This window comes from Hyaena hyaena, unplaced genomic scaffold (genome assembly GCF_003009895.1).
Source record: "Hyaena hyaena isolate Hyena2069 unplaced genomic scaffold, ASM300989v1 scaffold_93, whole genome shotgun sequence".
Taxonomy (NCBI): domain Eukaryota; kingdom Metazoa; phylum Chordata; class Mammalia; order Carnivora; family Hyaenidae; genus Hyaena; species Hyaena hyaena.
The window spans coordinates 1,501,309-1,513,712 of NW_024080724.1; the positions used below are offsets into that span (position 1 = coordinate 1,501,309).

The following is a 12,404-nucleotide window of genomic DNA, read 5'->3' on the forward strand; positions in this document are numbered from 1 at the left end:
CACCTGGCATTCCCTCCTGCCTCCTCCCCTGAATTCATCTTTTAAAGCCCTTCCCCCGGGCACCCTGCTGGCCTTTGCCGTGCTCCCCACATTGATCCAGTAATTCTGTCCAAACTCCCCTAGGCTTTCCGCCGGTGCTTATATAATGCTCACCTCATTCTGTCTTGGAGCACCTCCGTGCTGTGTCTCTCCCTGAGGAGAGTGGCCCGCAGGGGTCAGCTGGGATGTACCTTTGTCCTCTCTGCATCCCCAACACCAAGCGCTGTGCGCTAAGAAAATGTGTCCTGAATAGTCCAGGGTCCCACAATACTGCTCCTCCAGCTCAGGAACGACGGCATCACCTGTACACCCTTCAGGTCAACATCCCACCTGCTGCCCCAAGCTCTTTGTCAGGCCACCCAACTGTTGCCCCAAGCAGGTTTGGGGGAGGGGGGACACATGAAAGGTGCCAGGGTAGGGGTGTCCAGGAGGGGGTTCGCTCACTGACGGGGGTTTTGGGAAATGTCAAACTGTCCTTTTTGTGATGTTTTCTTTAAGGGCCTGGATTTGTTAATTTCTTGCCAACTTTACTCTCTCTGCCTCAGAGCTACAGGCAGAGCAGGACATCAGGCCATCAAACTGGCAAGCTCATAGTGACAGACTCTGAATCCAAACAGTCCCCGATATCATGTCTCTCCTTCTGTGGTAATAAAAACACTCTACTCATAGCTGAGCCCAAAGCCACTCAGATTAAAGACTACTTTTCCCGGGTCCCCTTGCAAGTAGGCTGAGCCACAGAACGAAGCCCTGGTCCATGAGAAGGGCCCAGGGGTGATTTCCAGCAACCTTCCTTAAAGCACTTACGTAATGGCTTTTCTCTTTTCCTCTTTCTCCTCCTTCCTGCTATTCAGATGCCTTGTATGCTGCTAGCACAGCCACCACCCTGGACCATGAGGATGAAGAGTACACTCCAGGGATGGCCAGAGATGAGCTGGATGGAATCTGGGACTCTGGGAAGTTTGGGGAGCTGAGCTCCATACCAGCCCTAAACTGCCCACTTCTGGACTTGTACTTGAGGGATGAATAAACCACTACTCAAGCAGTATTTTTTTGAGTCTCTTATATTTGTAGCCAAACTGCATCCTACCTGACAACCTAGGTTCCCATCCCAGGGCTGTGAGGCCACAAGCAGTACACTGGTGCTCTCTGACTTTGGCTTCTCCTTCTCGAAAATGAAATTCAAAAGCCCTTTTAGTGCAGGAACTGCAGAATAAAAGTGTGAACTCCATATAAATAGAACTTATTGCCAATGAGTTTTATCATCATAGGACATAACTGTTCATTTCCAGTCAACTGAACAGGTACTGCGTTATGAAGACACTCAGGATATCTGCATCTGATTGTGCAGGTTGTGCACCACACAAGTCCAAGGACATTATTTGCTCTATGGTTTATGGGAACAATGTTGCCTGCAATGCACAACTTACGCAACTGTACCTGGCTGCCCTATATCTGGTGGTACAATCTGGCTCCAAATTCAGGATGCCTAGATTTTAGTGGGCAAATCATATATTCAGGTTCAACAAACATTCATCAAGCAGCTACTATGTGCCAGGCAGTGGGCTAGGTACTTTTCATATAGCTAACCATATTTAGATATATTTGGGGTGTGTGTGTGTGTGTGTGTGTGTGTGTGTGTGTGTGTGTATCAACTAAAACAAAAGCCTGTCATATGAAACAGAGCCAGAATTACAAACTAGGAGGGCTATAGTCCAAACAAATGCCAAAACCTGGGTCAGTTTGGTCTGTGAACTTAAATGTGGCATCAACATTTTAAAAAGCGGCAACTTGCACATAAAAATTCAGATTTCCACCATCTCTTGAAAAATTAAATGATCTGGCAACATTGGGCCGTCCCTTCAACATTGGCAACAACTGGTGGAACTGAACAGCAGGTGCCTTTTAGTCAAACCCAAACTCTCCTGTTTGCTTCCGTCCCCACTACCCTCTACTGTTGCTGGCACAGAGGTCAAGAATCACTCACCATTCATCATCGACTGTTGTTACTTTTCTTCCTGGAAGGTTAAGTGGCAAGTGAAAACTTTCTTCTGTCTGCATCTCTTTCAAGAGCGGAAAAGTAGGGGCGCCTGGGTGGCTCAGTAGGTTAAGCATGTGACTCGTGATTTTGGCTTAGGTGTCATGGTCTCATGGCTCTTGAGATTGAGCCTTGTGTTGGGGCTGACAGCACAGAGCCTGCTTGGGATTCTCTCTCCCTGTCTCTCTCTCTGTCTCAGCCCCCCTGTCTCTCTTTCTATTTCGAAAATAAATAAATTAATTAAAAAAAAATAAGATGAACCAGGATGGCCATGTGCCCCAAGAAACTGGCATATCTTCTACCCTTCATGTATATTACCTACGTGATGTTGTGGGTGTTTGGTTTGCTGCCTCTCAAGCAGACAGTGTTCACAGAGTGGGAGAGATGTGGAAGAGACTGGGGGTGAGAGGGCAGGGTTTAAACTTTATCTACTGTGATTTTTTTCTTTTTAAGGGTGATCTGAATAAAATAAGGTAAAATTTTTACTTTTGTTAAATGTAGATGATGGGAACATAGGGAACATCTGTGCTTTCCTATGGGTTTTGAATGTTTCCTATTAAAAATGTCAAAAGGAAATTGCTTAGTGTCCTCATTGCTGGGGGCTTGGTGGGAGGGCAGGGAGGTGGGGAGAATTGCGAAGTTTTTGAACTGAGGAGTGAAGTGCTCCAGGACCAAGAAGTCGTCAAGCAAAGAAGCAGGAGGAGAGGGACCAAGGAGAAAGGAGGGGGTGTGGGGAGGGAGTCACGGGGCCAGAAGACAGAGGTTAGGGAGGGGACGCACTGACACCTGGCCTCACTCACCCTCCCCTGCCAGGCCCACCCTTGGTTCTGTGCATGGCCGTCAGTGTTTCTAAGGATGTGTGCCTATTTTTAGAGCAGAGATTTATTTCTTTCCATTTCAACTGTTTACTTCTGTCCTGGGCTTGCAATTCTGCTGGTTTGTGTTACAAGGGAGAACCACAGCCCTGTGTACCAAACTTGGCGGCTGCCTGCGTGGCCAAGAGCGTCCTCTGGCTTCCTGGGCGCCATTTGGGGGATGAGTAGGGAAGATTTTATGATTTTATGGAGTCTGATGGGAAGCAGAGTGGTGTGACAGGAAGTCCCAAGGTCTGTGGCTGACTTGCTGTGTGACCTTGAATAAGACCTTTGCCCTCTCTGGGCTTCAGGGGTTTTGTTGTTTTTCTCATCATTAAAATGTCAATACTACTACTTACCTCATAGGGTTGGTATGAGGAGTCAATGAAATGCAAGTGAATGAATGAACCAAGTGAATGAATGACACGTGTCCACGAGGGATGCCATAAACGCGGTTTCTTTCCCTGCATCACGTACATATACACAAGGGGCTAGAGGGGAGGGAGGGCTAGAGGGTTTCTAAGTGTCCTTCCAGCTCTGAGATTCTACAGTTCTTAGTTTTTTCTTCCATCATTTCTTCCTGTAGTTCATGGCCCCTTGTTCTCAGAACTCTTGATGCATATTATGGACTGAGAAAACCGGGTCTGCCTGAACTTAGCCTATCGCCTACCTGTTGTGTGATTCTGGGCATCTATTTCTCTTCTTAGGATGGTTTTGGTCCCAACCTTGAAAGACTAAGCTCATAGGATCCTTGTAGTGATTTTACGAGATGATGCCCATAAAACACTTAGCACAGGCACATATGTAAGAAGGTCTCGCCTCAACAGACAAAATAGCTATTATTACCATTATCATTACTATCACTATTTCGGACCCTGCAGGGAGACTATAGCTTTCCACTGTTGTTTCTGTGGCTATAATGTGCCATTGACTCCCGATGGCTGACTTCAAAACCAACGCCTAGAGCTCGATTTCTTTATAAGGTTGGGATTATCTCTACCAACTTCCCTCTTGCTAATATTTTAATCCTTTTACTGAGACACGCAAAAGTCTTCCTTTTCCCCAAAGCTTCATTATCAAGCAATATTTACAAGTAAATTCTTTACCTGGATGGCATTTTTCTTTTCTTTTTTTTTTTTTTAAGGATTAGTATCAATGGAGAAACCAACACAACTTCAAAGGAATTCGGATTGGAAAAAACAACCTGCTGGTAAGTCCCCCCACCTACCTGCTGGCCGGCCCCATCCCACATGTGCTCATAGTAGGTGGTGGTTAACAGCATGGGCTAATGACTCAGGACTGTAGGCTGGAATCTCAGCACTGCCTGTGTTGCATCCTGGGCGGGTTATTTCATCTCTCTGGGCCTCAGTTTCCCCATCTTTAAAATGATGCCTCCTTTCAGAGGAATGAATGAGATCATCCATGAAAACTCTGTCCGTGGCACCACCAGGAATGTTAGCCGCCTATTGATCCCATAATAGCCCACACACTGGCCCTGGCACAAGTCGCAGTGTGACCTGTCATTCTTGAATGTTTCTGTGTGTGGCCTGTTTTCCCCCACTGCCCTGGTGCAAAGGCAATCTGAACCAAGGAGTTGGCTCGGCCTCAGAGGAGCATCCACTTAACTCCAGAGAGAGAGAAAGGGCAGATAGATCCTCTTGGGGAATCAGTCAACAGGGGACACTTTTAGCACAAGGAGCACTCCTCTCCCACGGGAGCCCGAGTGCACCAATCTCATGATAAGCTCGAGTTTTTCCAGGCCGCACAGTGAGAGAAAGAAAGTTTCAGGGACTTTTTTTTTTTCCTGTCTTTTTGTCATGCGCACAAGCTTGGAGCCCTCTGCTGCAAACAAAGCTGCTTTCCAACTCCGAGTACTCTACTCCGTCACGTGACACTGGGGCTTAACAATTGCATCACTGAAAACCTAACCCTCTGAAGTGTCAGCTGAATTCAGGTATGAAGACTGCCAGGAACTGCTCCTAAAATCATAGCTGGTTAGAGACGAAGTGGATATCTGAAGGCACCTAGACTGCCTGCATCCCTTTCACAGATAGGAAAACTGAGCCCTGGAGGGGGAAAGCGCATGCCTGAGTTGGGAGCAGAGCCAGGACTGAACATGGACCTCATTCCAAGTTGCATCCAGGAAGAAAGCGGGATGACCTGGCATACAGCGCTCTCCCCAGTTACAAAACCAGAGCACATCTGTGGCTCCAACGATCTTCCTGAGATGCCCAGGAAGCTCCAGAGCGGCTCTGAGATCCAAGTCACGGCTCACCCACTGCCTCGATGTGGGACCTCGGACAATTTACTTCACCTCTCAGTTTTCTAATCTGTAAAATGCTTGCTTTGCAGGATTATGATGATGGTTGAATGAATTAATATTTTCAAAGGGCCCAGAACGGTGTCTGTGCATGGAAAGTGCCACACAAGCACGTGTTAGACAGAAGTGAAGACAGAAGCCATGGAGAGTGTAACAGGGCAGGGGACCTGTGGGCCTGACCTGGTTCTGTTGGACGTGTGACCCAGAGCAGCCTCCTTCCCCTCTCGTGGTCAGCTCCTGCTCTGAAAGCTGGGGGCCTGGAATCCTGGTCGCTGGGCCCCTCCCAGGTGGCTGGCTCTGAGGCCTCTCCTGGTCTGCATACCTTTGGCCTCTCCTCGTGCTGATCTCAGAACTTGGGCCAAGGGCGGGTGAAACCGAGCTGGAATGTTTGCGCTCCCAGAAAGCAGGGAGGCCCACCAGATCTCTTCAAAAGTCCCACACTGACTTGCAAATCAGGTAACAGAGACATCTCCATGAAGGGGCTGATTGTGTGGCTGGGACAAAAAAACCCCACTGGCCTCTGTTATCTCCTATCCTCTCTCTGACTTCTCTTTCCTTGCCCTTGAACTTAGAGAGAAAGGGGACTTTGAAAATGTCTATTTTGAAACCACAACGGCATGAGAATCACAGGTCTCTGATTGCTCCACCCTCCTCCGAATCCAAACGCGCATTCACTTTCCTCCTGCCAGAGCTGACGTTGTGCTGAGGGCCCAGAGTCTATCTGGAATCTGAGTCTCCACGCCCTGGTCCCATGAGCTTGGGAAGTTAGCTTTCTGGGCCCTGGGTTCTCCATCCCTCCTGTGGGCACCTACCTTCCCATTGACCTTCTGGGAGGGAGGCTGTGGGGAGCCGGCTGTGTGAGAGGCACAGGGGCCTTGGGAATTTGCTGCTGAGGCCAGAAACCTTGAAATTTGAGTGGGGTGACCAGGAGAGCCCTTTGCCAGGTTAGAGATGAAACAGAGCTCCCAGCTGGGGCTCAAGAAGACCTAAGGGCCCACACCCCCAGTTCTGAGAGGGCTCTTCTATCTACCCCCTCCCCTGCTCGGGTCTGATGCTTGGCTCTCACCCTTCGTATCACCTCCCTGACTTGCAGACACAGCCTCATCTAACCCGGTGGCCTGGAGCAACTCCAACAGCCAGAGAAATCCAGAGGCAGCAGGCCTCGCAAGGCCCCTGGGAGCCTGCACTTCTCTGCCCCGGGAACAGAAAGATTCTACATACAGTGAAAAGGCTGTGGAGAAGGGCAGGGCCCTTCCTTATCTTTAGAAAGGGACTCTCTCGCCACCAGCCAGGACTTCCATCTTCTAACCATCTTGCTGGCACCTGCTGTGGTCCATCTGTCCTCAGAGCTCCTGAAATCAGCAAGCTCACCAAGTCACTGCCCCTCAAAGATTCCTCAGGCCTACAGAGGAAAGTCTAAACTCTTCAGCTGGCCATGCGATCCACGCCCCTCTCCCTGCACTATTATCCAGCCTAAACCTCCTTCCACGTTCATCTAACCCCCTACACAAACTGCACTGAGATTCTAACTGCCATCCCCAATTACCTTCCGTGAACGAGAACTTTGCTCGTGGCTTCCATTTGGCCTAAAATTTTTTGTTTTAATTCTTGACTCAGAAAAATCCCAGGGCCCCAGTCACCTGCTCTGTCAGGCCTCCCACCAGTAAGAACCAGTCATCTCCCTGAGCTCCCTGTCTGTGACAGGAACGCTGTTTACACGCTGTTTATCACACCTGCACTCCAGCAGCCTGAGTGGACTGGGTCCCTGCCAGGCTCCCCTGGAGGTGGCCGGCACAGGGCCTGGCCCCTGACAGGTAGCTAAGCCATGTTTACTGAGCTGACAAAGGTAGCTATGTCCTCCTTTCGTTCTCACTTTTTAAAGTGTTCATTCATATAATTCTACGTGACAGTGGTCTCAGATCGAATCACAACAGAGTAACCTCACAGCGATAGAGCTGGAAGCTTGCTTACTCCTTGCCTCTAGCACTTCTTTTTCCCAAAGCCTGGGCTTCTGGGGAGCGGGGGACCAGGGGTACAGGGGAGAGAGGAGGAGACCCAAGCCTCTCGCACCAGCATTGCCTCCCAACCCCCTTGGGCAGCCTCACCAGAGGAGCCGTCTCCACGGCTATGCAAGGGAAAGTCATGAATAGCAAGAGCGATCTGTCATTCTATGGTGCCTGGGACCCAGGACCCCTAGAATAGGAATCTGGGGTTTCTAGAAAGATGGCATTTAACTGAATCTGGAGATAAGACCAGGTTATAAGCTCAGGGCAGCTTAGCCCTGAAGGGAACAACCAACTCCATCATTTCACGGCTGGGGACACTGAGGCCTCGGGAAGGACAGCAACTAGCCCAAGGTCACATGGAGAGAAAGAGCCAGGGTCAGGGCTGCAACTGGGACATCTAGCCTCCTACGTTTCTCCTGCTAACCTACAATGTCCCTACCCTAGCTGTGACTGCTTGAGGGTTAGTGAAATGGTATAGTAGTGTTCTTTTCGTTATGGATCACTGTTAAACCACAGTTGAACAATGACAGGTTTAAAAAAAAAGGTGTGAAACATTTCATTTTTTTTAATATGGAATGTTTTACGATTGTGTGTGTCATCCTTGCTCAGGGGTCATGCTAATTTTCTCTGGGTTGTTCCAATGTTAGTGCTGCTGAAGCAAGCGCTGAAATGTTTCATTTTTATTTAATGTTTACTTATTGAGGGGGAGGAGGGGGAGAAAGAAAGAGAAAACACAAGCAGGGGAGAGGCAAAGAGAGAGAGAACCCCAAGCAAACATTGCGCTGTCAGTACAGAGCCCAATGCAGGGCTCAATCTCACAAACCATGAGATCATGACCTGAGCCGAGACAAAGAGTCAGAGATTTAATGGACTGAGCCACCCAGGCACCCCTGAAATTTTTAATTAAAAATATATAAAAATATATGAAATGAAAAATTCAGTTAATTCAGTGATATTCACTATCTACTTTCTCTGGGCTGAGCATTGACCTGGGTATCCTGGTGTAGAGAGGACCCCCTGTCTAGTAGGCCACCTGGGAATCCCTTTGTCCGCCCTGCTCATGGCTTCACGGTGGCCGGCCAAACCACAGACTTGATTGGGAAGCCTCCTGCTGCTTGCTACTGTTACCCTGACCGCAGAGGCAAATTCTGAGCATTAAATGTGCAAGCATGAGATGCAATGATAAAAGCACATTCCGCAAGTGAAAGGGACCCTTCTGGTACTTGATTTCTCCATGAATTCATTCTATGACACATGTTCCTCCCTACCCTAAGGCAGCTAGCTCGACAGAATGGTGGAACTGGCTTTGGCAGACTTCATTACAGTGCCAACCAGGTGGCGGTACCTTGTAGGGTTGGGGCAAGGTTCTCCAGAAGGCTCTATCTGGTCTGAATCAGTGTCCAATATACGGTGCTGTTTCTCCCCAGCTGGGATTCACGGGTTCAGGAATCAAGGGTAGAAATGGCATCGGAACCCCTCACTATTACCCCTGGTGACCCAAGGGCAAAAGTTTTGCTTCCTGTTCCTGGGACCTTGTGCTCTTCTGGCCTAGAGGCCTTAGTTACAAAGGGAGGAAATCTTTCACCAGGAGACACAATAATGATCCCATTGGACTGGAAGTTAAGACTGCTCCCCCTGCCCTGGCCACTCTGGGCTCCTCAAGCCACTGAACCAATAAGCGGAAAAGGGGTTTCTGTACTGGCTGGGGTGACTGACGCTGGTTACCAGGGAGATCTGGACTGTAGCCCCTCAATGGGGGTAAGGAAGCATTTGCCAGTAATACAGAGATTGCTCAAGGCCTTCTTAACTGTTACTGCGTCCTGTGATTAAATTCAATGGAAAACTATAACAACCCGATCCAAGCAAGGCTACTAATGGTCCAGACCCTTCAGGAATGAAGGTTTGAGGGGCACCTGGGTGGCTTAGTCGGTTAAGCATCCAACTTTCGCTTAGGTCATGATCTCGCGGTTCGTGGGTTCGAGCCCCGCGTCAGGCTCTGTGCTGACTGCCAGCTCAGAGCCTGGAGCCTGTTTCAGAGTCTGTGACTCCCTCTCTCTCTGACCCTCCCCTGCTCACGCTGTCTCTCTCTTTCTCTCTCTCCTAGAAAAAAAAAAAAAAAAAAAGGAATGAAGGTTTGAGTCATCCAACCAGGCAGAGAATCATGACCAACTAGGTGCTTGCTAAAGGCAGAGGCAATACAGAAGGGGGAGTGGAAGAAGGTAGTTATAAATACCAGCTACAACCTTGTGACCAGTTAGAGAAACAAGAACTAAAATTGTCACGAGTGTTGCCTCCTTATTCTGTTTTGAATGTGTGTGTTAAGGAAATAGCTTTGTTGTTTTTCCCCTCTCTTAATCTCTTACAGTGTAACATAAGAGGTATTGATTTTATATTGTCATATTTTAAGTGTTGTTAATTTTACACCGTAGTACTTATCTTGTGGGATGTCGAGGATGGAATCACTCAAGGACTTTAGCTCCTCTTCTAGGAGGTTGTACATGGAATAGTTATTCCCTAATGTGGGTGGGCCCCATCCAATCAGTTGAAGTTCTAAACGGAACAACAACAACAAAAAAACCCCTGACCCTCCCAGGAACAGGAGGGAATTTCCTCCTGTCTGACTGTGTAGAGCTGGGTAATTGAGTTTTCTCCCACCTGCAGACTCAGACTCAAACATCGGCCCTTCCTCATGGGTCATGAGCCCACTGGCCTTCAGACTAAAACTACATCGTCAGCTCTGCTGGTTCTCCAGGCCTTTGGACCCAGGCTGGAACCACATTGCCAGGCAGCCCTCCTGGACTTCTAGCTTGGTGCCTGCAGATCTTGGGACTTGTCAGCCTCCATTAATTGTGTGAGTTAATTCCTTGTAATAACTCTCTTCCTATATGAACACACCTCCTACTGATGCTGTTGTTCTAGAAAACCCTGACAAACACCACACACACACACACCTGCAAGGGCAGTGTTATTCCAGTGTCATTGCCATCAAAGGAAAGGAAGTGGTAGCTATAAGAAGTCTGCACCTGTCCCTCCCCCCAGTGGTAATGGCTGCTGCCCCCGTACCTGTGACGATTGTCCCCTTTAGTGCCTACTCACATCAGGGTCCAGTTCATCCAGCTCATTTTCCAGGGTCCTGAGCTCTTCCTCTGTGAGGGCTCCGAGGATTGCATCTTCATCCAGGTCGCGGTATTTCTCTAGTTCTCTTCTGTATGACATTGTAAGAGAATGTGTACTTGTCTTCTGAGTTTCTGCGATCTATGACCTACTGGAGAGAGAAAAATCTTAGAAAGACCCTTCTTGGATTTTCTCTCTCAGAGCAAATCCATACTTGTCATTTACACAGTGGCTGGGCATGTACTATGAATCATCAGGACGATAACTAGTAGAGTGGGATACTGCACTAAGTGGGATTAATTCTCCAATAAAACTGTGCAAGGTAAAAATGCTGATGGCATGTGAATGAATAAATTGTAACTGACTGTATTGGCATGGCCATTAATTCCGAATAAACAGGTGACTGTAAAGGGCTTACAGATGCCTGAAAACTCTCTTATTCTTCAAGTAGTTCAAATACACTTCTGTACAACCCTCCACCCTTTTCCACTCCATGCCCTGATGGAAAACATGAATGCTGGAAGTTCTGCCAAAGCTGATTGTGTAAGGGAAGGGGTATCATCTGAGCACCTGCTGCATGCGGGTCCTGCATCTGTAACATCTCAGTTGATCCTCACAAAAAGCCACCAGCAATAATGGGTAACCTTATTACCATATCCAAGCCCTACATTAAGCACTTTGCAAGGGTTTTCTTTTTTCTTATTTAAAAAATTTTTTTATTTTAGAGAGAGAGCGAGTGGTGGAGAAGGACGGGGGGAGGGCGGGGAGAGAGAGCGAATCTAAAGCATTGAGCCTGGTGTGGGGCTAGATCCCAAGACCCTGGAATCATGACCTGAGCTGAAATCAAGAGTCAGATGCTCGACCAACTGAGCCACCCAGGAGCCCCAAGAATCTTCTAACTTAACCTCTGAGGTCGGTATTTGTTTTTCTCCCCATTTTACAGATGACAACACACAGCTCAGAGAGGTTGAGTGACACACTAATCACACTACTAGGAAGTGCCAGAACTACCATTTGATTCCGGATCTGCCTTAAGCCTTCTGTCCTCCCTCTTGGCAAAAATTGCTAACAGGACAAGGCTCGCTCCCACATCACCTCCTCTGTGGAGCCTCAGTGTCCCCTCACTGACCAAAGCTCATCACGGCTCTAGCACTGGTGTGCACCTCCGCACTCAGCTCACATCCATCTTCTGTGGCTTCCCCAGGGGCAGGGTTTTAGTTTGCTGCATCGCTCCTCCCCAAGGCCCAACCCAGGGCCACACATTCAATAGGATGGTTGTTTTGTTTGCTTGTTTGTTTGTTTACTGAAATTAACCTCTTTCCTCTTCTACCTGGCTTTCTTTATCCCATCAGACAGCCTTGAGGAGACCCTGGGCTCTTCTCCTCTTGGAAAATGTCAGCTTGCTGCAGAAGGTGCTAGCATCTCTGTGTTTGAGTCTATTCTTATCTGTCCTATGTAAGCTGAGCCATTAACCCTCTTTTCTGAAGCTGATGGGCTAAAAAGTGAGGCAGCAGCTAGGGGCTTCCTTAGACTCTGCAGAATGGAATATACTATTGTGTACAGGATCGGTGTTATGGGTTGAACTGTGTGCCCCCCACCCATCATATGTTGAAGTTAGCCCCCAGTACATCCGTAAGCCAGCAGCACCCTGCACATAAGAATGTGATGTGACTTGGAAATAGAGTCATTGCAGATATAATTAGTTAAGTTCACATGAGGCCATACTAGGGAAGGGTGAGCTCCGAATCCACCATGACTGGTGTCCTTAAGAAAAGTGGAAATTTGGACGAACGCGCACACAGGAAGAACACCGTGTGAGGATAAAGATGGAGATCAGGGTGACGCTTCCAACAAACCAAGACTGCCAGCGAACCACCAGAAGCTGAGGGAGAGGCCTGCAGTGGCCCCTCACAGCCTTGGAGGGAACCAACCATGCTGACACCTGGATCTTGGATTTTTAGCCTCCAGATCCTTGACACGAAAAATTTGTGTTGTTTAGGCCGCTCAGCTTGTGGCATTTTGTTACAGTAGCCCCA

The 12,404-nt window shown here is 48.4% G+C and overlaps 1 protein-coding gene and 1 pseudogene across 2 annotated transcripts in view; both read right to left on the reverse strand.

Moving 5' to 3' along the window:
• The window catches only part of TMOD1 (tropomodulin 1), an 86,886-nt gene that overhangs the window by 55,053 nt on the left and 19,429 nt on the right, over positions 1–12,404 (reverse strand). The window contains exon 2 of one of the 2 annotated variants that reach the window (XM_039234761.1): positions 10,351–10,519. In XM_039234761.1, the coding sequence (XP_039090692.1) occupies positions 10,351–10,470 (120 nt within the window). In that variant the 5' untranslated portion in view covers positions 10,471–10,519. The remainder of the gene's footprint in view (positions 1–10,350; positions 10,520–12,404) is intronic. The other variant, XM_039234762.1, reaches the window with a different exon arrangement.
• LOC120233546 lies at positions 7,819–7,917 on the reverse strand (annotated as a pseudogene).